The sequence below is a fragment of the Fringilla coelebs genome (genome assembly GCF_963513975.1).
Source record: "Fringilla coelebs genome assembly, chromosome: 17".
Classification (NCBI taxonomy): Eukaryota; Metazoa; Chordata; class Aves; order Passeriformes; family Fringillidae; genus Fringilla; species Fringilla coelebs.
This window is the reverse complement of record NC_140043.1, coordinates 5,223,929-5,247,471: the sequence shown is the minus strand read 5'-3', so window position 1 is coordinate 5,247,471 and position 23,543 is coordinate 5,223,929. Positions and strand designations below refer to the sequence as shown.

Below are 23,543 nucleotides of genomic sequence, written 5' to 3'. Positions count from 1 at the left end.
GATTTTGGATCAGGCCGTTAAGGATTTTTTCATTACTTTAAAATAGTCTCAACATGACACAACTGTACCCATGGGTTTGTGATTTTATCCTGCTCTGTGATTTTATAATGCTGTGGGCGCACTCTGACTCAGCAGCTGCTTTCTTTTGTCATCCTCAGCTTTTAGAACTTTACCTTGGATTTTTAAACACCTGGGACCGATTTCAATCACTTGATTATTAAGAGAGACTCTTGTTCCATAGCATCCATGTTTTTCTTAATGATTTATTTTTGTTTTGTTGTCTTTCATTGTTGCACTCCCTTGACTTAGTTCCTGCATTAAATTTGCACTGATCATATTTTCCTCTTTAAACCTCACATATGTAAAAAGTTTCTATTTTTTTATCTGACAAAAGATCTTCTTTTTAAACAGATGTCCTTCATCCCTTTGTTGTTGTGCTTCTAGCAAGGCACATAGTTTCATTGTGTTCTGCTTTGTTCATGTGGGTTTTGTTTAGCTCATCCTCTCATCTCTATGACTGGTCTGTGTATCACTGCAGTTAGAGATGGACAAACTTCTGCACCTCTGCCTAGTTCCAGACACACTTCCTGATCCTTAGACACTACTCAGCGAGCAGCCTCAGGTTCCAGAACTGATGGCCTCTAAATTACTGCAGTTTCTTGATACCTTCTGAAAATCTAGCATGGGACAGCTGTTTTTATTAGCTGTTTCACAGAATACAATTGTTTTGTCACACAAATATTCCATATTAAAAGAAGTGAGCTCTGGTGAGCATTAAGATGTGGCTTCATCCTCAGCAGTTGCTCCTCTGCTTTATTACCACACCTTGAAGCGAGCTGTGCCAACTTCCATTCCCTCTTCCTGCACCAACATCAACCTGGAGCGACTGCCCAGAAATCCAGGGAGTTCTGCAGGTGCAGGTGAGAGCAGAATCATCTGTCAGGAGTTCAACAGCCTATTAAAAACAAAAAAAAAATCCTCCCAGAAACCTTTACCTGTTAAGCATATGCCTGGAAGTAGCATGTATTTTTTGTGCCTTGATGTTATATTTTCAATGTGCTTTTTTGCTTTTCTTCCTGCCAAATTCTGTTTTTCATTGAAGTCAGTGAAGCATTACCTCTCCTTAATTACTGCAGTATTAAACTTCACAAACACTGGTGAAGTCAGCTGATTTATTAACCATTTACACTGATCAGATTTGTCCACATGGGAATCTTGCCACTGATTTTGATGATCCCAAGAATTGGCTGTTCTGTGAACTCCTCTTTGGTTTTTGAATACTATTTTAATGGTCTGATATGTCTTGTGGGACTTTTAGTAGCTTGCCTTATTATCAGATATGATAGAAATGTCATTGACAAGTGGAATAAAATTACTTTTAATTCATGTCTATTCTGGTATGTGGGAAGTGTCTTTCCTAAGTTCTGTTGCCTCTTCTGCTGGAAAGAGTAATATCCATTTTTCCAACCCCTTGGACAGTTTCAGAATGAAGTGAATCACAGCAAAAGGAGGTTTCCAAAGTTATGTGGGAACAGAGGATAGGGAGAGGCAACTTGAAGTATTTTTTTAACTGCCTGACAAGGGTTGAGATCAATAGGAGCTGGACACCCGACTTGTTCAGAAGCTTTTGAAAACCATACTGGAAATCTAACTTGCATCTTGTTCCTCATAAATATCTTTGAAGTCTCACTCTTAATATAATTGAGAATTGAGCCATTGTACCTTCAGTGCTTCTGAAGATAAATGTTGGTACCTTACAGTGCTATTGATTGGTATAAAAATAAAGGCTTTATATTAAACCACTTAATGTGACAGAGAGGAGAGAATGCAGCAATTCCTCTAATGTCCTTAGTGCTTCTGTGTCATAGGTAATCTTATTTTTGCTTTACTAATGTATTGGTATTGGTTCTCTTCATTTATTTATGTTTACATAAATTTCCAACCATGTTTGGGAAGTGCAGCTTGTGCTGGAAAGAGGTATGGTCCTTGTACAACCACATTGTTCTGATGTGTGACAGAGACATCCCAAAGCAGGCAGCAAACACAGGGAGCCTAAATGACATTTTAGTGCCCAAATCAGCAAGGCCCTAGTGCCAGCAGTGGGTGGGGAAAGCAGGATGCAGGTGTCTGACTGAGGAATTTGTGCCTGCTCCATATTTATACATGTATACAAATTCCATTATCTCAAACAGCTCTGGAAATTACCTGTTCTTCATTGTCACACATCTAGATTTGGATTTGATCCATTATTCTGCATTGGAGCTACCTTTTTTGGTAGGAAAAAAAACCCTGTTATATATGTGCTGAATGATGTTATTTGATGAAACAGAGGGAGGTGGGAAGGAGTAAAATGTATTTCAACTCAACATCTGTGTTCTGGGTGCATGAACAGAGTCTTCCTTCTGCAAAGCTGCTTCAGGCTTCTATTTTTTTGGACACAGTGTCCTCACGCACTGAAGGCACCAACTTATGCCTCAAGTCCAGCTCCCTTTTCTTTCCTGCACATATTACAGGCAGAGACAGATGGCAACTTGAAATTGCTGGCCTCAGCTCCTGGATCATGTTGGCACCTTTGGCTTCTTACAAGGCAGCTGCATTCTGCAAAACAGCCCAGTGCACGTATCTTGATATGTAATCCTAGAAGAGGCTTCTAAATATAAGTGGGAGTTCTTTGCTGCTGTTTGAAGGGGGTCAGCCAGACACTCAAAACGTGGTGTAAGTTTCATCAGGTTGCACAAAAAAAAAAAAAAAATCTCGAGGATAATATGAAATTAAATTCTTGGGGTGCCTCCCTGCAGGCACACCCAGGGGTTTACAGCTTTCCCCTGAAGATCAGCACTGGCTCTTCAATTTATGTGGTTGCAGCCAGGATCCATGAGTGGTGAGACTCCAGAAGTTGTAGCTTTTGGACCTCTATCTTTGGATATGTGCTCACAGTGTGTTCTGCCTCTCAACCTGGAAATAGGTTGTTATCTGTTGCTGCCACAGTGTCCCTCACTCTCAGCATCTGTTCAGGTGCCTCTGCTGAAAGCGTGCAAACATCTCTCTCTAGGCTCATTTCCTCCCCTGCACCCTAACTTGGTCTGCCAGTTATTTATTACTGATTGTCTCAGAAGGGGGAAGATGGACTCATCTCCCTCATTTGTTTTTACTTTGTGTGTTTGTGTGGGCACACATGCAAGAAGAGTTGAAGGGTTGAATTCCCAAAGGCAAGTAAAATCTAAATACAAGGAAAGTCACTGGATTGATGGGAGGCTAGCTGTTTAGAAATATCCTGGTAACCTGGCAGCTGTTCAGGAGCCTTTGTGGAGTCCATATCACCAAACCTTGAACAGATGTGGGACCTACCCTGGCTTTGTAGGAGATAGCTCCAGGCAAGGCTGGAGCCCTCAGGGCTCTGCAGGGCTGCTGCCTGACCCCCACCTTTCTGAGGCAACCCTCAGTCTCCACAGGCAGCACCTTCAGGCTCAAAAATTACCTCAGTGTTGGTTTTCTCTTACAATCCTCCCGCCTCCAACCTCATTTTGAATTAGCAGGTGTGCAGTGTTGGAGCAGAGAAGGGATGCAGTGCTGTGTGAGGGATTTCCTCGGTGCACTCCCAACTTTCCATTTCCCAAGCACAACAGCACGTTCTGCTCGCACAGCAGGACACGTGTCCCTGAGATGGGACTGAGCCTCTGAGGAGGCTGCCCAACCTCCTCTGCTGCACTCCCTGCCAGCCTGGCAAAGGGGGCTAAACCCACAAGGGGGCCTGGAAACATCAGTCAGCCACTGCAAAGATGGAGGAACTAATTTGGGACCCCAAGGCATAGTAAGAAATTTACTCTGCCTTGAACTCTGCGGTAAGTTCTGTTCTGCTCCCACACAGCTCGCTCTCCACAGCACTCAAGCTGCAAGAAGCACTTGCTCATGTGTCCTTTATAATGTGATTTATGGCATGTGTGAATCTGATCTCCCAGCTCACGTCTGAGGATGGCTCCTCTGCGTTTGTCATCTCTCGCTGTAGGGCTGAGTCAGCTTCCACACCGCTTGCAATGACTCCTCTTTGGCTAAATAAGCTTGCATCATGTCAAGGGAAAAGAACTTTGCCAGATCTCAATGGATTCTTCAGGACTTTGAACTGCACAGCCTGAGGCTGAAGGCATTTCTTATTTGACACCTACTCTGAGGTAAGAGAAGGGGAAACTCCACTGGAAGTGAAGTATCCAGACCAAAGCAGGCTGTGTGGTCATGGTGAGCCGTGGCAGCCTCATGTTCCCTCTTCAACCAGTATTCAGTGGGGGCTTAACTGCCTTTTGATTTTAATCAAATAATAAGAGATATAATTCAAACAGTGAAAATGAGAGATTCTGGCCTAGAGCATGGTGTTTGGTGAGTGTCATCCCTGCCTTCTGTGCCTGAAAAGCTTGTAAAGTCCCTCTTCACCCCATCTAATCCAGGACATGCAGGTCTGTCCTGACCTCAGACCTGTCCTGTTTGGTCCTTACTCTCTTTTAAAGTGAGTCAGCTGATAGAGAGGGACGGTAAGTGATATCTCCAAGGGGGTAGAGTGACTCAGTAGCAAAGATGTCACTTCACTTGACCCCTCAGCCTGTACAGCACCCAAAGTGCTCTGTAATGATTCCCAGAACTTTGACCAGCTCTGCTGAGTCTCATCGTTTTAAGAGCCAAGAACCAAACTGCCTTAAAATTAACTTCTGACTAAGAAGATTTAAGAGTCAGGCCAGGTCTAGCTCGTGTTTACTAAAAAAGGTAGGTGTGAGGGAAGGAAAAAGGAGCTGAGCTTTGCTTGTGGCTACTGACATGGCAACTAACAGAGACCACACAACTCCTCATATCCTGCAGGTCTTTTACAAGCCTCTGCTTTTAGAACCTCGCATTGTCCCAGGAGGTGGTGTGGCACAGTCATGACACCAGATGAAGCATTTCATCAATTACTTTTATCTTGTTTTATGGGCTGTGAACAGTCTGAAAGTGATTTTTTTTTAGGGAATTTCTTATTCAGAATTAGTCACTTGTGTTTTCCCCTGGTCCTTTTTCCCCAACAGGGGCAGAGGTAGAAAAGGTATTTTGTAGTCTTCCTTTGGAATGTGGAGGCTGGTTCAGATGGGGTGGAAGAGGGGGAGTTTTATGCCCTTCAGGCTGCAGAGCATAAAAGAAGGCAAAAAGTCACAGATGCTGTAAAAGGGAGGAGCAGAACTCCAGGGTTCCAGAGAATCAGTGGGAGGCTGAGCTCTGCCAGGCCTGTGGCTTGTCTTTAGCTAATCCCTCACTTCCCACATCTCCTGCTCCAACAGCTGTGAGGGAATAGGGCTCCCACTCAGGCTGAGGGGAGAAAACAGCACTCCAGGGAAGGCAAGGACCGTGCACACAGACGTGTGTGAGGAGGTGGGGATGATTTAGGTGTTCATGGTGTGATGTCATCCAGCCCTCTCAGGGAGCAGCACCTGACAGAGCGAGTTACAGCTGATTGCTCCAGGAGCGTGCTACACCCACCTGTCAGGGCGAGGGGAGACAAGAACCAGTCCTGAAAGGGGAGCAGACACAGGGAAAACAGGGAGGAGAGGGCAGCAGCAGAGAGGCTGAGATGCCTTCTCCATGGCCTCTGTCCTGCCCACAGACCAGCAGCTCCCAGAGGTTTTGGGATGGCACACACCAAGGATGGCTCATCACCACGGAAGGAGGAACCATCACATTTTAACATGAGACTTTAAAATGAATGCTTGTGCCTACCACAGACTGGTTACCACGGCCTCATGATCTGCTAGCAGTCCTCACCCTGCAGTTTGTTACCACTCTGTGGTTCCTAGAAGAACAAAAAACATTGCAAAGGCCAGGCCCAGATGAAGGTACCGTGGTCTGGAGTGGGTCTGTGTGGCTGCTGTGCAGATCATCACAGTGGTCCTGGATGGGCAAGTGATGGGCAGGACACGGTACCCTGTACTGCAAACAGCGCTGGCCAAGAAAAGTGGGGAGAACAAAACAACCGGGGTTGGAGACAGGGCTTTTGGGAGCACTAAGCTGTGTGAAATGCCAGAACAACAGCAGCTGCATTTTATAGCAGGGGCTGGGAAGAGCTGCCTGCGCTCACTGCCCGGGGAGCCTTGGCAGCCCGTCCCGGGGGCAGAGCGGGAGCAGCAGCTCCGGCAGCAGAGCGGAGCCAGCGCTGCCCGGGCACCGCCATCCCGGCACAGCTCTGCCCACAGCGTTAGAGTGCCGACACTTCCACTCGGTAGGAATCCTCCTGTCTCTGCGCAGGCTGCTTCTGTTATAATGACAAAAAAGCGATTTCTCTGTAAAGAGAACGGTGACACACCTGCAGGCCTCGGCTCTGGGGCTGTGAGGAAAGCGAATAAAAAGCCAGCAACAGGTGGGGAAGAGCCAAGGGTAAAACCAGATAGCGTGAGTGGGAATGCTTTGAGAAATGTATCAGTGTAATTGCAGTTGGGAAACATTTATCATTTAAGGACTTGGCCTTCCATCTGTGCCCCCCCAGCCGCCAGAGCTGACGGTTCCAGCACGCTCTGAGGGCGCTGAGGGACGCGCCATGGCCCGCGGCTCCAACACCGCCCTCAGGCGCTGCCCTGGGCACGGCGGCTCCCGGGGCGGGCACGGAGCCGTGTCTGGCAGCAGTGGGTGCTGAGGAGGCGCGGGGGGAGCCCGCCATGGAACCCCCCACGGAGCCCGCCGTTGAGCTGGCCTTGGAGCGCGGGGCAGCCCGGAACGGCCGCGCCGGGCTCGGTTCCCCCCGGCGGGCGCGGGCCCGGCCCGGCGGAAGCGGAAGCGCGGCGGCGGCGGCGGGAGCGCGGCGGGCGGTGGGTGCGGGCCCGGCGGGGCAGGGCAGGGCAGGGGCGGCTCCCGGGGTCGCGGTCCCGGGGCTGCCAGGCCGGGCCGTGCCCCCCGTGCCCCGCGGAGGTCCCGGTGCGCGCCCAGGCGGGGCTGGGTCTCTGCAGGCGCTGCCGCTCCCGGAGGAGAGCGGGGACGGAGGGAGCGGCAGCGGGACTGAGCTGTTCCCAGGGACCGGTCACAGCCCCGAGGCTGGCAGAGCTCCAGGAGCTTTGGGACAGCGCTCTCAGGCACTGGGTGGGAGCGTTGGCTGTGTGTGCAGGGCCAGGAGCTGGCCCGGCTGGTCCCTGTGGGGCTCTCCAGCACGGGACATTCTGTGGTTCTTTGTTTAGAGCCCCTTCAGCTGCTCTCAGCAGGGTGAGATAAGTTATTCTGTGAGGTCACATTTCAGGCAGGCTGCTTTTGGAGCCTTCCCACAGAACAGGAGCTGCAGCTGGCGAGGTGCAGCGCTGTGTGCACGGGGGGCAGGAGGCAAAGATCGAGCCCTTGGCTTGGGGGGACACCACAGCTCTGTGCTGTGTGCCAGGGACCTGCTTGGTCAGCTCCCTGCCTGCCTGGCTCTGGCAGAGGTGCTCATGTATAGAGCTGTAGCACATCAGCAGCAGTAGTTAAAAGGTGTCACTCAGTGCCTTTGTTCAGAGTATGGTGTCACCTAATCACGTTTCTGAGGCTCTCCAACTCAAAAGCACAGCCCAAGGCTACTGATGAGTTTCCTTTCCTGCCTGCTGGTGTTCCAGCTGTAGGAGTGCATGTGCTAATCTGGCTTTCCCTGCTCTTTTAGATCCACAGAAATGGGGAACACGAGCAGCGAGCGAGCGGGGCTGGAGCGCCATGGGCACAAAGGCACCCGAGGGGACAGTTCAGGAGGAGCCATCAGTACCAAGGAGGGGGACAGACCCAAAATCCTCATGGACAGTCCTGAAGATGCAGACTTGTTCCATCCAGAGGAAATGAAGGTATTGCTGGTTTGTTCTCCCAGTGCTGCTTGCTTGGAATGCTCTGGGGCTGTTTGCAACCTGCAGGGATTTTGTCATTGAGTTTACACAAAGCTGTCCATCCCTCTTCCTTCCCATGCCAAGGAGAGAGTGAATTGGTGTTTAAGCAGGTATAATTGGAGCTGGAGGGAGGAGCATTATTTTGCCTTCCTCTCTTCCTGCAGATTTGGAAGGCTTTAACACCTTTGCAGAATTTGTGCAAATGAACTTCTGAACAGTATCTAGAAATGCATTTTCTGTTCTGCATCTGACAATACCTGCTTGTAGTAGACTTAGAGAATTGTGCCTGAGGGCAAAAAAAGTGTTCAGTACAGCACAGGTTTCTGAGTCTGCCAGGAAATAACCTTTTTTGATTGAGACATTGTGCTTGTAGGCTCCACTGGAGAAAGAAGAATTTCTAGCTTGGCAGCAGGACCTGGAGGTGAATGACAAAACCCCCACTCAAGCTCGGCCAACAGTCTTCCGCTGGACTGGAGGAGGGAAGGAGGTTTATTTGTCAGGGTCCTTCAACAACTGGGGTAAAATTCCTCTGACAAGGAGGTAAGGAAGTGCTGCTGCAGTGTGTTCCCCATGGACTGGCAGTGCTCAGTGCATGAGGGAGGTGGTCAGCTCAGAGGTGGGATTGGGCTTGATTTACCACTGTCCTGCCTCTCTCCTCACGCCCTTGGTGACAGTCTGGCTTCTCCATTCTTAGAGGCACAGGATGGAGGTTGAGCTGTGTGTCAGTTCACTGGGCACAGCACACAGATAACCCCAAACAGTCCCTGCTGAGAGTCTGTGCCTGCAGCAGGGCATGGAAAGGGGAGCTGGTTCCAGCACAGTGTCTCTGTGACACATCCTTGCCATGTCAGTGGCTTTTGCCCAGCTCAGAGGGCCCAGAGGCTGTGTCCTGTTGGAGCAGCATCAACTGTTTCTCAGCTTTTTTGAGATGCTGCTAAAGCCTTCCGAGGAATCAGGGAGTTCACAGCCCAAGGAGCTTGGAAATTGCCAAGCAGCAGCTCTTCAGACCCAAAGTAACCCAGAAGTATCGAGTTGCTGCTTTTATCTGCTCATTGTTCATTTATTTCATGGGCATTTGGGAAATGCAATTTATGATGGCAAATACTGAAAGGCAAGGAAATATGAGAAAGCTGATCTTGTTCCATCAGCAGATAAATAAGGTCTCCTGTGCTAACAAGTAACATGAAGATGTGAGAGTGACTTTACAAAAGCTCCGTGCCAGTTATGAGATGTCAGGAGTGTGGGGGCACTCACTGTCACAGAGGAAATTTTCATGAGCATTAGTCATAATTTGATTCCTTACCTTTGGATTAAATCAGAGATTCTCTGCCTGTTTAAGGTTTTGCACGTTGAGGAGGCTTGTGCTCTGTGTCACAGCGTGTGTCACAGCTTAGACACCAAGGCACTTCTCAGAATTTTGCTGGGCTGATTGTTTCTCTTAAATTCCAGTCACAATAACTTTGTGGCAATCCTGGACCTGCCAGAAGGAGAGCACCAGTACAAGTTCCTCGTGGATGGGCAGTGGACGCACGATCCTGCAGAGGTAATGTTTGCTTTGAGTCACTGTTTATTGATTGAGGCATCTGAAGAGGAGAAAGGGGCTGTTCAGGCTGGTGAGAGAGAGGTTTCTGATGACTGCTGGCCTGGGTGGCAGCATCAGCCTGAGCTCAGAGGGCAGGAGATGCAGTGAGGGACAGGATCTCTTGGCCATTGGTTTATAAATGATGCCAAGCTTTTCTTGTCCAGTGCCAAACTGCCTTTTAGAGCATTGCAGCACTGCTGGCAGCCCAGAGCTCGCTGTGCCTTCCTGGCTCTCTGTGCCAGCATGTTGCTATTGCTGCTCTAGATCTTTTCACAGTCCAGTAATTGTGCCAAAATCTACCAGGCCTGTTTTTCCTCCTCTGCTATAAAATCAGCTTTAACCCCAGCCTGCCCAGCAGTTCCCCACGTGCTCAGGGACGCAGTGTCCAGAGCTGGTGTCACAGGTAACTCCAGCCCAGACTGACCCCTGCCTTGTCCGGAGCCCTGTGGGCTTGGCAGTTCAGCTGACATTTTCCCCTCCCAGTCCTTAAAATCCTGCACTTCCTCTTAACCTAACACTCACTGACCTCTTCTCTCATCTGGTTCTGTCATATTTCAAATGTAATTGTACCTCATTCTTGGTAATGCTGATGGTGCAGTTCTGAGTCTATTAGTCCCACAGGTGTTTTTTATTCTGGTTTTTCTATCTTGTCTTTTGCCAGCCAGTAGTAACCAGCCAGCTGGGTACTGTCAACAACATCATCCAGGTGAAGAAAACTGACTTTGAAGTGTTCGATGCTTTGATGGTGGACTCCCAAAAATGTTCAGACATGTCTGGTATGAGCTCACTGCTAACTTTATGTCACACTTTTTAGAGCTGTTCAAAACTTCATTTTCCCTTTTTATCTGAGTTAAAGCTCCAGGAGAGATTAATCTCCACTCGTGTCAGGCCCTGTGATGTGCACAGGAATCACAAATGCCCAGAGGAAGAAAGTGGAATGCACAGAGGAGGAAGCCTGTGACAAAGCACCACAGCTCTGATGAGGATTAAGTCCTGGGTGCTCAATAACTTTGTTTGCCCCTGCTGTGTGCAGTGGCTGGGTTTAGTGTAGTCACTGGTGGATCAGTCTCTGCTTTACCACATCAAACCAACATTGACAGCCTGCACTGCTCCTACTTCAGTCTTCCTCTGTTAAGGAGGTGGCTGAGGGGCCAGGAGTTGCACTTTAGCAGGGAGAAATTAGGTGCATGTCAGTCATAACACAGGCTCAGGACTATCCTCACAGTGTAGTATAAATTATCTGCCTAAGAATAACACAAAAATACATTTCTTGCCTTAAGTTTCATGTTCCAGTGTAACAGGAGAGAGGTGGGGTTTAGCTTGAGCCGTGTCTGAGGTCAGCCTTGCCCTGTTGGTTGCTGAGCTCTGTAGGGATGGAGCCCATGACTGAAGCAGCACCTTACACCCTCCTTCAGCAGACCTTTGAACCTGAGGCAGGAGGTGTGTTTGGGTGTGTTTTGCTCTGTGTGACTTTGCCCTGGACCAAGCCTTTTTGGAGAAAGTGTTATGTGATTGTGGGGCAGGCCAGGAGGACATTCTAGTAGATGCCTTCCCCCACAGGCTGTAGCAGTGTTTCCTTTTCCTGATCATACTTGGAAGGGCTCTTCCCACAGCCCAGTCTGCAGGGGGGAGCAGTTGCCTTTCCCAGGTGTTCTTGCCCTTGTAGGGCAGCCTGCACTGTGGAGTGTTAGCAGGAGAAGTGCTGGGCAGAGGCGACAGAGAAGTTCTGAAGTGCAGTTGTGCCCTCAGAACTCTGCTGCCCAGAACCTCGCAGCTCCTTCCAAGTCAGACTTTGGGCACCTTAAATCCCCTCTTGGGCAGTGACTGATCCTCTGGCATTGCATCAGCTGCTGCAGTTGTACTTAAGTGCCATTGATTCCTTTAGGCTGCATGTACCTATAAAGAGCAGATGTTCTTACAGAGTATTCAGGATGAAATATTTACCATCTCTCTGGCAGAGCTGTCCAGTTCACCCCCAGGACCGTACCACCAGGAGCCCTATGTCTGTAAGGCAGAGGAGCGCTTTAAATCCCCACCCATTCTCCCCCCACACCTGTTACAGGTCATCCTGAACAAGGACACAGGCATTTCTGTGAGTACATCCCTTTGGTTTGCTAAATAATGCCCTTGGGAGTGGGAACAGATGGGGAAAAATCTGAATATGGACAAGGGACAGCTTAGGAAAAACCTTAGGATAAGTTATTGTGTGTTCCTTATTATGTATGTCCAGATGAATTCATCTGAAGGAAATCTATTTTTCTAGTTGACTGTCTTTAAAATGGAAAACTAGAATGCTGTTTTCCTCCCAAAAGCTTAATCTTGTTAACTGTTAAGACACCAGAAGCACATAGGGGATAATCACAGTCTAATTCATGGTCCTGGTGAGGATGCAGAGGGTTTTACTCAGAGGGACCTGGAGTTCTGAAAGGTGACTGTGTTTGTGATGGACTCAGTGTGAGCAGCAGTGATGGATGTATGGGGGTGTGGCTGGTCACAGATGCTGTTTGTCACCCCTCAGCTGTGAGGAGTGAGCTGTGACTCCTGTCACTGTCACACTGTCACTGTCACACTGTCCCTCTTCTCTGCAGTGCGACCCCGCTCTGCTCCCTGAGCCCAACCACGTCATGTTGAACCACCTGTATGCGCTTTCCATCAAGGTGAGAGGCCAGGGCATGTTGTGCCCAGGGGCAGCCTGGGTGCCTGGCCATGGCACATGCTCACTTGTTTTCCCTCCCCTGTAGGATGGAGTGATGGTGCTCAGTGCTACACACCGTTACAAGAAGAAATACGTGACCACTTTGCTGTACAAGCCAATATGAGCGTCGCAGTCATTTGTGACCAATTGTTCTGGGCCAGTGCAGTCTCAGATAAAAATGCTTCACTTTACCAAATGTACTTCTGCTCTGTGCTGTAGCAAACAAACTCTGATTTCATATTATTCCTGAGACTTCCAGGTTCTCCTGTATTTGCCTTATTTTGTTAGCCCTACCGTGGAAGTTCTTGGAAATGGCAGCTTCACAGCAACCAGACAGGTGGCAAAGGTGTCAGTGCCCCTTGTCAGCTGAGTAAAAAACCACCAATTTAATTAGGCTGAATAATGTCAGGGCAGCAACAGATCCAAGAGCTTTAGCAGCAAGGCAGACTGGGAGTCTGCCAGCCCAAAGTCTGGAAAGTTCAGGATTCTTGGGGAATCTGATTTGAGCATAACACTCAGCAAAAGCAAGCTCATTACTGCTTCCTTTGCTCATCAAACACTATTTCAGTAGCAAGTTCCAAACTTGCCTGGCTGAAGTAAGTGTGAATATTGATGATCATTTTGTAGCAGCCTTTTCTGGGCAAAATCAGCAACATAATCATCACTACAAGCTCGTTATTATTTTACGGTAGAGTGGGGTGCACTGTTTCTACTGTGAATAGCTCTGTAGTTTTTTCTCTTCATGAGAACTGAAATACATCTTTTCCCCTGTGGAATTTCTGGTAAAGACAATTGTTTTTAATGGCTGGATTTTTCTGTAAATCATAACTGTGTGTTGCAGTAATCTGCTTTTGGAAAACTGGTTTCTATTGCTGTCACTGATGAGGACTTCCTTAAGCTGAGAGAGGAAGGAGATGGATGGATTCAGCTTAGGGATGAGTTCCTCAGCAACAGCCTGAGGGTGACTGTAAGTCTCCTGTGTCCAGTGGCCAAACTTACCCCTCAGTGTCAGCAGAGTGCTGGATACAGCACCCTCTGTGCCCAGGGCTGGAGCCGGGCAACTTTTTATTCTGTTTCTGTTTTCTAAGTGATTCTAGTAATGCCAGGCTGCCTGTCCTCGGTGCTGACAGCCTGTTTTATCCCAAAACAAATGCAACATTAATGCAAACCTGCTGCCAGTGTGCTTGTTTTGGTGCCTGGGGCACCGTGACGTGCCAATGATAAGCAGCCCCTCCCGCTGTGGGGGAAAGCACTTTGCACAAGTCTGAGAGGACTCTGGGTGGGCACAGAGCTGCAGCAGCCAGCGTGGGGTGAGCCACAGTGGGAGGGTGCCTTGCCAGCCTGGGGTCTGTTCACCGGCCTTGTTGCAATATCTTCAGTAGCTGAGTAGATCTGGGTCTAGTGCAATGGTTTTCTCTGAAAACTCTTTCTTCATTCTGTGCTATGGATAGTATTTAGTATTCTGAACTACAGAATTGCTTGTTTTCAACCTCTTTAGAAACAAATAAAACATTTTCAAGAGATGTGGGTGACTTGTCTTGTTACTACTGTTCCCACCTGTGGTAATTTCGCCTCAGTGAGTTATTTTGTTATTACATGTGATTTCCTGATTGCAGTTTTATGCCTTGGTGGGTTGTACAAGCTTTTCATTAAATGATGCAGATTGAAACACTTTCTCCTCTTGCGCTCAGTGAACAAGGCCGAGGTGTTCATGTTTATTTGTGACATAAAGTTTAGAGGAAGGACAAGAGTCCAGTTATTTAAAAGCTCCAGCAACAGAGCTGGAAAGCTTGGGATGGGCCTTAAGCTCCTGTCAGCTTCTCTTTGTTCCAGCAGCTACTTTGAGCAGACCTTTTTCCCCAAGTCTCTGTCCTCACCAGGATGAGTCTGGGCTCCAAGGCTCACGCAGGTCCAGCTGTGCGAGGGGACAATCTGTGACAGTCTGTGTCCCTGCAGTGTCCAGGGAATGCCAAGGCTGTGGGGTGTGTGCTCAGTGCTGGTACCTGCAGAGCACTCCACGTTCTTCAGCAGTGCACCAGGTATGGTGGAACCCCAGGACAGGACCAGTTGTTGTGTAGAGAGCTTGAGGATTTTTAATTTTGGTTTGTAGCCCCTGGCCCTGTGTTAGCTGGCAGAGGGCTCAGTGCAGGGACTGCAGCTGCCTCTGCACCATCAGCTTTTGCAGCGCCAAAAAGTTGTGAGGGCTGGGGAGGAGCCCAGGGCCGGGCCCCAGGCTGTGTCAGGGCCTGCAGGAGGGACCCTCCCTCTGCTCCACCCTTCCCTGTGCCCCCAGGAGCGGCAGTGATGGAGGGGAGCTGGTCCTTGGCACCTGTGCCCTCAAGTGACAGTCCCCAGAGCCACACATTTCCTCAGGTAAGCCACTGCCACCCTCAGCCCCCCCAAGCCCTTTCTCTCCATCAGGATGAAGAAAAGGTAAGCTGGGTGTTTTGGTTTTTGCTGGGGGGTGGGGTTTGGGGTGGTACATTGGTTTTTTTTGCTAGGTCATTTTCTGCTTGACAGGTGAATGAATTAATCACTGTTCCCTTATTGCAATGGGATGAATCAAATCCCTCCAAAGGCAAAAGCTGGATCAAGAGTTGGATTTATTAGCTCATTTACATTCCCCACCCACAGCTCACAGTCTGTGCTGTTATGTTTATTCTTGGCTGTTGCTAGGAGAGCACATTTTTTTAAAGGTAGATGCAGACACTTTTGTTACAGTCACTTTTGGGGACCCTGGAGTAAACCAGTACAGGAATAACAAGAGCTCCCTGCCCTCCCCAACCCCCTGAATTTCAGCACAGCATGTGGGGGTCAAGCTGACATGGATTTGTGTAGGGTTCTTGGGAATCAGAAAGCTCAATAAATAATTAATTTTTTTTTTTACTCCACCAGTTTCTGGATTAATTTAGTTTTGTTACAATTCGGATCATGCATTATAGGACTGCAACAATGAGCTTTAAATAAGTATTGTTTGTGCACAGTAAAAGAAATAAAGGAACATTGAACAAGTCAGCATTTCATCATATACATCATAGTAGGCACAATAGATAAATCAAGCAGCTCGGGGTTGATGGAGAGCATTTTCATGGAGAATGTCATGTAGACCAAATTGTAAGAGGAGCCATTGGTTACCCACCCCCAGAGCCTCCAACAAGCCCTTTCTCAGGGCTGAGGGGGTGGGTATGTGCACAGAACCAAAAACACTGAACAGTAGGAGGACAAATTAAGTTACTGTAGGCAGCAGTGTGAATATTAAAAACCTCTTCCTGTGAAAGAATACTTCAGACCCTGTAAAAACTAGTTCAGTTAAAAATAGATGTATTTACATTTAAGTCTGATCTAGCAAGTTTTCCCAGCAGGTGTAAGTTGAGCTGTACAGTAACTGCAGGTTGTACTCAATCTGACTGGATTTGTGAATGGTCTTTTTTTAAAGTTGCAGCTATTAGGCCTTAAAGCACCAGCATTTTACAGCAGTGGGATGAGGAACTGCCTCCCTCCACTTTGCTCCCAGTACACTGCTGGGATAAGTCCCAAACCTGTCATTAGATCACACACTATTGTTAATTAGGATGCCTTTTCTCCAGCTCAAGATGTGTGGGGTCACTTACCAGGGCAAGACTGTGCCCCTCTCACAGGACTGAGCTGTGGGTGCTTGCAGCTGCCTGCTGCCCTAGTGAAGCACCTGGATAAATCCACCTGGGTCAGTGCATGTGAACGTACCTGGGGTTTGTGAAGCCACTTATGCTACTGTTCAGGGAATGAAGAGTATTAAATGCTGAATATTGCCAGGGTTTGCTCTGGGGTCAGCTGTGACACCTAGGATTCCCCAGCCCCAGAGCCAGGTAGGGGGCAGGAGGGGCAGGGGCACTCCAGAGAGAAGGAAGCCGTCAGTTCACCATGCCAGTCAAGATAGTTATTTGTTTTATTTGGTTATTGTTCAACAACAAAGTTCAATACTTTCCCGGTGGAGCTTTGAACTGTCCCTCTGGTTCCCTCCCTTGTCAATAATAAAAAGGTAATGAAGAAAAATCCTGTACTTTTAGAGACCTAAAACCTCATTTATGCTAACAAGCTTCAGTTGCAATTTAATGTTACAATATTTCTTCATGGGAGCAGGAGGACTGAGGCGAGGCCCCTCCAGTGTCTGAGGATGGCTGTCCACAACCACCAGTAAAACAAAAAGCCAGTGTTGAAAAACGCACAGTTTACAATAAAAAAGTAGAAACCAATTCAATTCCCTTTTGTTACGAATATAAAGTTTCTTGTAAATATGTACAGTCCTTTGAGCTATTTCTATAGCAGGAAGCATTTCACGAACAAGACACAAGATATACACTTTCAGGACTCAACAAGCCCATTTCTGAGGTCTTGAAGATCTTCCATGAGATGCAAAGATTTAAAGACTGATCTCAGTGACCTTTCAAAATATTCAGACCAGGAGACAAAAACTTTCAGCAAATTTCCTGCCAAATCATCTGACTGAAAATAACCCAACAGACAAGAGAACAGAATACAATATTCATGAAACTCGCCAAAGGACACTGACAAGGCATTGGAACTTTGATGGGTTTCTAGAACAGGTTAGCACAGGCTTGCAAGGGACTAGCAGAAGTTTAAGTGTGGTGCCAAGGGAAGATTGGATGCAGTTTTGCTCTTTCCAGTTGTAAAGAACATGGTTGTTCACTTAGAATGTTGCTATTGCAGAGTGAATGGTCAAAACCCGCTTTGAAAATCATTTGCTCTCTGCTTCATGTTCACAGCAAAAGAGAGTAGGAAGCAATAAAAGGCTCGAGGTCAGACACGGGGAAGCGAAGGTGTGTCAGCAACTGCCAAAGCTGCTCCCTGTGGGTGTCCTGTGCCAAGACACCGGATCTGATTGCACCACAAGCTACAGCTCACGGGAGGAGCCAGCCCGGGCTGCTCCCCCTGGGGAGCTGAGGCTGGCAGGACTCATTGCTGAAGAGACCATGTCCAGTGCTGAGAGGAGAACACAAGTGAGACTGTAATTCTTGTCATAGAATAAGGCTTGTTAACTCTTCGGTGCCAAATTTCCAGAGTAATTAACGGCTATTTTGCAGCGTAATCTAAAGGTTTCGGTTAATTTACAAGTGAGGTACAATACACTACTCAGCAAAGCAACCTAAAAGGAGAGAGCCAGTGATGGTGCAGCAGCATGCAGTGAACTGTCATGCAGAAGACCTGGATAAAGTCTTACAACCCAGTAGCTTATAGGTAATGCACTTTGTCTCAGGGCCGGGCAGGGGGCTCGGTTAAAGCAGGGTTCTTCCCTCCCCATCAGAGCTGCTCTAAAGCGATTTTAGTGAGAACAAAATAACTTTCAGAAGTGGCAGGTGAACAGGCTAATCAGAAGAAATTTTTCATGTGTTCTGTGGAGAACATCCAACCACAGCTCCTATTGAAAGACTCACTCACCTTGGCCCTTCTGTTTCCAGGCCATCAGGGGCTCCCAGCACATCTCAGAACTTTTGACCAACTCTCTGTTAAGGGGTGCTAACCACAGTGATGACCTGGGGTAGGACACGAGTCCCATTTCCTGGATGAACTACTAGGGACTAAAGTGGATACAAAAAGTTCATGAACTGCTTGAAAGAGTAACAGTAGTACAAAGTGCAAAAACAGGAGTGCAGGAAAGTGCAGAGAAATTAACTGAGCTGCGAACGGTCTTGGAAAGCGTCACGGCTCCAGCTGCGGAGCGAGCTTTGGCCCAGGAATGCTGTTTGGGAACTGGGCTGCAGACAGATGGAGTGCATATACTCAGTATATTTCTTTTTTTTCCTGCAGGTCAAGACGAGTAACTTTGTCTAGCTGAGACTTACACTGAAGACTGGTCCCAGACCTGGCAGGGAAATAAAAGGACAAGTTACAAGTCACAGGTGCTTCTCTTCCAGGCAGGAGGTGGTGGGAGCAGTACATTCATCAACCTGCTGCTGCCACAGAGCCAGGGCTCCTGTCATCCACAAACACTGACAAAGGCAGGCACTGCCAGCACCACTCTGAGCACAGCAGGCTCCCACCTTCCCTGCTCCAGACATTATTCCCCTTCAAATCCTCTATCCCTTGCTAGTAAATGCACCTTTGCTTTCAGCCCATTCTAGGGTCAAGCAGCTTTTGCAGTGCCAGAACCAGCCCAGGGCTGGTGGTCACAGGACATGACACCATGTGGGCTCTGCTCCGACAGATTTTGAGGAGCAGTGGGGTGAGATTTGATCTGCTCTTGTGCTTTCCAATGCCACCAGCCCTTCTGCGGGACCTACAATCCCTTCCCTGAGAACAGACTCTTCCTGCAGGCTCCTGACTTACCTTATTGACTTGAGCAAGGGGAGTTCTGGCCCCGCTCACAGGCACCCTCCCTCGGCCGCCGTCCTCGAAGAGCCGTCCCGGGGAGCGCTCCCTGCGGGTGCTCAGCAGCCGCCCCGGGGACTTCTCCCTCTCCAGGGGCCTCCCCGGGGACTTGTCCCTGCGCAGCTCCGTGCGGCCCTCGCGGTACCGGTGCGGGGTGCTGGGCTCCCGGGGGTGGCTGGGCCCTTCGGGGGGCCCTGGGCTGGAGGCCACGCGCTTGGTGATGTGCTCGTTGTACGTGGGAGGGCCTCTCTTGTTCGGGCTGCTGTCATTCAAAAATAATTGACGCGAACCGCTGAGTGACAAAAACCTCCCGTTACATTTTCTTTTAGCAGAAATGTAACTTTTCCCCCTGCGCCCTTCCGGTGAGAGGCATCAGCCCCTCCCTGAGGCAAGATGGAAAATGCAGAGGTATTTTGGCAGCTGGAGTATGCTTCACATGGATGGATCCATCACATTAAGGCAAAGTGCCTTAATGAATTGCCAGTGTAAGTCATGTTCTCTGGCCTATTCTGTACACAACACCTTTTCATACACTCCAGACATATGCTTTTCCATATAAAAATACACTAAAATTTGATATATGTGTTTTCACACAATTTTCTGTAGCTCAGGGATGTTCAGGCCAGGCTGGGATTAACTACAAGCCTCAATTTCTGTTTCCTGTGCACACAGTGGCACCATCAGCCCCAGTATTTAATTACCTGTATATCACATAACAACTTCCCAGCACTAATCTCCCTAAGGCAGACCCATTATTTGATAGAAAGGGCCTCTTGCTTTACATCTTGTTACAGCCAAGCTGTGTTTAGTGTCATATCTACAGTATCTGAGCTCAAAACCTTTGAAGCCAGAGCTCTATCACAACATCAAAGCAAACCAGCACAAGGTCACAAAGCATTTGTGGAGATTATCCCCATCTTCCTAGAGCTGATGTTTGTTTCCTTGTAGTTGTTAAGCCATTAGTGACTCTATTCCAGCATTACAGTAACTGACTGTCACCAGGCTCTAAGAACAGAACAAGGGCATCCCACCACCCCAGGGGAAAAGGCATCAGGAGGGAAGTTTGCTCCTGAGGCACCCAGGGACTGTAACACCCCGACATCGTCACCGTGACACCCGACGTCCCCGTACCTGCGCGTGGCAGAGGAGCCTCTGTGGTGCTGCTGCTGCTGCTCGTTGTTGGTCTCCTTCACCAGGTTGCCCTTACAGCAGATCACCCTTAGCTTGTCTTGGTAGGAGGAGGCCAAGTAGATGGCTCCCGAGGAGATGGCAGGCCCCAGGTACCGCGGGTTCGGGATCTCCAAGTGCGCTCGTGCCGGAGTTCTGGGGAAAATTGCAGGAAAAAGTCTTTACAGTGGCAGCACAGTAGCTTTTCCTGGCTAGTCCATATATTCCTGCAAAACAGGCTGTTCAAAGAGATGAAAAGAGAACCACTTACCCTAGAGAAGCTCGTGCCTGAATCTCGATCACTTCAAGGGAATTGAAGTGGGTCACGAACAGATAGGGCTCCCTGTAGGCTGGAGGAGCAGTGCAAAGGCAGGAAAAAACACAAAATACATTCTCTATTAAAAACTTCTAAACCACAACAGCAAGCACAAGAGAGGCTGACAGCCCTGTGGGAAAACTAAGGAATACATTTTATGTAATGACACAGACACCATCAGCATAGGGGGAGATGCAAGTTAAAGGATTGTTGCTTTGAAACTGTATCTCAAGGACTTTACTAACCAAAGTATCATGAAAAAGGCATTAAAACCAGACTATTAACTGAACAAAATCCCATTAAGCAGTGCAAAAGGCCTGAGGGAGACATGCTGCCCTCATATATTCTTCACTACTTCAGAAAGTTAGAGCACTGTTAAAAGTTCTACTAGCCAGGTCAACCAGTGTCAGACCAGGAACGGAAATGAAATGGAATTCAATTTAGTTTTCCTTAAATTGCCTATATTTCAGGGGGTTTGCCATCTGGATTTATAATAAGCTTAAATCATGGGGAAAAGCTCCATAGTTTCTGAAAGAATTGGGAAGGGAAAAGGAGACAGAAGGGCTGAGTGCAGAGTAGCCACTCCACAAGGATGTTTCCTGGTTTCAATAATCTCCACACCCCAAGGGGTTGTCCCTGAACACCTACCAAAAGCTAAGGGCAAGCGGTTCCATTTCAGGTCGTCTGTCCTACTGCGTCTTCCATAGGAATCCACAAAGACACCAAACTCTGCCAAGAGAAGTCACATCAGGTCACAAGCATCTGCCTGAGTTTTATTCATTTATTTCTGAAGGGACAAAGGCAGTTGTTCCTATCAGAGACATCTTACAAATCCCAGAGTGCCATGAATTACTCTAAATGCCATGGAACTGGTAGGATGTAGGAATACTGCCAGGCCAAAAGGTGCTGTGATTCCATATCTCTATGTCATTATTTAATCTACAGTTGGGCAGGTGATGACATTCCTACCATTAGTCAGCCAAAATTACTGCTAGAGGGCTTCAGAAGATTTGTGCATTCCCATGACAGTATACAAGAGGGCAACAAAAGCAGCTATACAAAAAAATAACACCCTCTCTTATTTAATCACCAGAAGGTTAAAAAGTCTCATCTGTGTGCACAGAAACCAGACAAAGCCCAAGTCTGAGAGCCCCTGAATATCTTAACAGGGTAATCAAGCACCTGTTTGCACTTAACACACTGCCTGCAGTCCTTCCCTCAGGCACAGAAATCTTGTGCAAAAACTGATCCAGCAGGCACGGAGAACTTTTAAGCTAAAGCAGATTGTCCAAAATTCAACAGCATTTGGGTACCTTCTGCAGCTCAGAGAACAAGAGAAGTGGAACACCTGCACAAGCATCCACCACTTACCATGGAAACACAGCAGATACTCCTCCCTCTGCCCTGCTGGGTTCACTTGGATGATACTGACTGGGAAGCTGTTGGTGGAAGCAGCAAACACAGCAGAGGCCAAAGTGTGGTCATTTTTATCCAAAAATTCTGCAAAGGAAATGGAGAAAGACACTTTGATTTGCATCAACTTTTTGCAAAACTGCTTTCAAAAAGCTGTACAAAAGAATCTGTGGAGCCACTTGGAGAATTTCTCAGGAATTATCTCCTACCGTCCAGTGTGTACTGCTTCATCTCAATTTCATAGAACTTGTTGGTTCCAATGATGATGCTGTAAGTGGTCAAATGGATGCAGCTGCAAGGCTCAGAGGTTTCAATCTCCTGGAAAAAAGGATAGCATGGACAGATATTAGTCCCCTGTACCAGCTCAGAGATAACACTGAATCTGGAAAGTTGTATATTGCTACATTTATCTTTACAAAAGGGAGTGGTAGCAACCTTAAAGACCTTAGCAGTCTCTCTAAAGCATGTGGACAAAAACTCTTGCTAGAAGAAAGTTTTGTTTTGTTGGAAGTGATGCTTGAATACAGACTTGCATATAAACTCGCCTCAGGAGAGATCATCTTCCTTTTGGAAGAATATACTGTTCTGCAAGATGGTTTTCTGCTCTGCAGCTCAGTTTTCTGGAGCAGCTGTGAGCAGCTCCCTTGTAGACCACAGCCAATCTTCCTTCCTTCCTTCTTTGTACATGAGAAAGAGATGTTGTTGACCAAGACATGCCTTGTGACTGAGAGCAGGGATACTCTGCAGGTTAGCCTGACACAATGCTCAGATTCCCAGATCTTCTGAGGACAAGATTCCTTACATAAATCCTACTTTATCTGGAAATTTTGTTGGCAGAAAAGAAAAGCATATTCCGGGCTTGCTGCCATCTTGCTAGGATCTAAATTCAGTTGGCTGGAATAGTGAAGACAAGGAAAACCTGCCCTCTAAAACATGACTTTACATGTTGTGCATGTAAGCCCTTGTCAGAGGAAGGGCTGCAGCCCCTCAGTGTTCCCTGCTGTGAGCAGGAGTTGATATCAGCTGCAGGTGTGCCCAGATCTCCCTCAGTGATGCCTTTCCTCCTGAGGAGTCCAGATCTGCATGGCTGTGCCCACTGCTTCCCTCCAGCAGCCTCAGTCACACTGGAAAATGAACTGGTGCCTGCAAAGTCACCTGCAGAACCTCCCAGGGAGGTGTAGTTTGACTGGAACATCCTTTAATTTGTGCATAGGAGAGAGCATGAGTTTCTGGGTGCCAGATGTTTTAAGGCAGCTGGTGTTTAAACTTTTTGTCCTGAGGAGAGAGCTCTGAGGGTATAATTACAGCTCAGCCCAATATCTCAAAAAATCACAGTTCTGTTCTGCATCTCTCCAAAAATGCCAACTCTTATTTAAAGGAAATTGCTGCCTACTCCACTTTGAGTCAGTGCACAGTGCAATTTGTTATCATTTTAGCTGGCAAATAAATTTTCTCATGCTCACAGAAAGGTTTTAGATGTTTGCTCCAAAGCAAAGGCTTAGAGCACTATGTGAATTAACCTCAACTGCAGCAGGGAGTTACTAAACTCACCTTTCTGATACAGAACTTGCTCAAGCTCTCGTTGTATCGCAGAACCACCACTTTATTGGGCATGGCTGCACAGATACAAAGACTGTTCTCAACCTGTAAGGAAGATAAAAAGCATAGTTCAGGACAGCAATAAAATAAATTCTATTGCTGAGCGTGTGAAACGGATCTGAGAACCTCTTGCCACAAAAAGAACTTTGCAGAGATAAGCAAGTACATTTTATTAATAGGGTAATTATTGTGAATTCATGAAATAATGAAAAGCCTCTTCACATTCTCAAAAAAGAACGTGAATTTAAATGGCTTCTATGATTTCTTTTATGCTTGAAAGACGTTAATAAAATATGAGAAGGTTTTGCACAGAAAAGGGGTTGACAAATTGAAATAGGTTAGGTCTACATTTTAACCCCTGAAACTTATCTTAAGCATCACTTTGAAATGAGTGGTGCTGTTTGTTACCAAAGTAGTCCAGAGAAGTTATTGTTAATGAGAATTTTTGCTGTGGTTAAATGCTCCATACTAAACCAGTAATCTGTGTAAATGTCGAAAATTAAAGTGACACAAACACCTAAGGAAATTTGCTATCCTGGAAGCAGGACATTCAAGAACAAAGAC

At 47.6% G+C, this 23,543-nt stretch overlaps 2 protein-coding genes across 4 annotated transcripts in view; one reads left to right on the top strand and one right to left on the bottom strand.

Moving 5' to 3' along the window:
- Positions 1-6,785: 6,785 nt before the first annotated feature.
- Positions 6,786-13,612, top strand: PRKAB1 (protein kinase AMP-activated non-catalytic subunit beta 1). 2 transcript variants are annotated; one of them, XM_084217243.1, is made up of 8 exons: positions 6,786-6,815; positions 7,628-7,802; positions 8,215-8,381; positions 9,291-9,384; positions 10,085-10,199; positions 11,382-11,515; positions 12,012-12,080; positions 12,165-13,612. In XM_084217243.1, exons 2-8 carry the CDS (start codon positions 7,638-7,640, stop codon positions 12,240-12,242), a joined length of 822 nt encoding a protein of 273 aa, XP_084073369.1. In that variant the 5' UTR covers positions 6,786-6,815; positions 7,628-7,637; the 3' UTR covers positions 12,243-13,612. The 2 variants fall into 2 exon arrangements, with proteins under 2 accessions (XP_084073369.1, XP_084073370.1); XM_084217244.1 differs by lacking the exon at positions 6,786-6,815 and adding an exon at positions 6,898-7,203.
- Positions 13,613-17,922: 4,310 nt separating this feature from the next.
- Positions 17,923-23,543, bottom strand: part of CIT (citron rho-interacting serine/threonine kinase) — a gene marked incomplete at its 5' end in the record, with an annotated part of 65,450 nt that continues 59,829 nt past the window's right edge. For both annotated transcript variants that reach the window (XM_084216991.1, XM_084216992.1), the window contains 8 exons: positions 17,923-17,978; positions 18,443-18,746; positions 19,616-19,807; positions 19,923-20,001; positions 20,616-20,696; positions 21,339-21,467; positions 21,590-21,698; positions 22,932-23,024. In XM_084216991.1, coding sequence (XP_084073117.1) covers positions 17,955-17,978; positions 18,443-18,746; positions 19,616-19,807; positions 19,923-20,001; positions 20,616-20,696; positions 21,339-21,467; positions 21,590-21,698; positions 22,932-23,024 — 1,011 coding nt within the window. In that variant the 3' untranslated portion in view covers positions 17,923-17,954. The remainder of the gene's footprint in view (positions 17,979-18,442; positions 18,747-19,615; positions 19,808-19,922; positions 20,002-20,615; positions 20,697-21,338; positions 21,468-21,589; positions 21,699-22,931; positions 23,025-23,543) is intronic.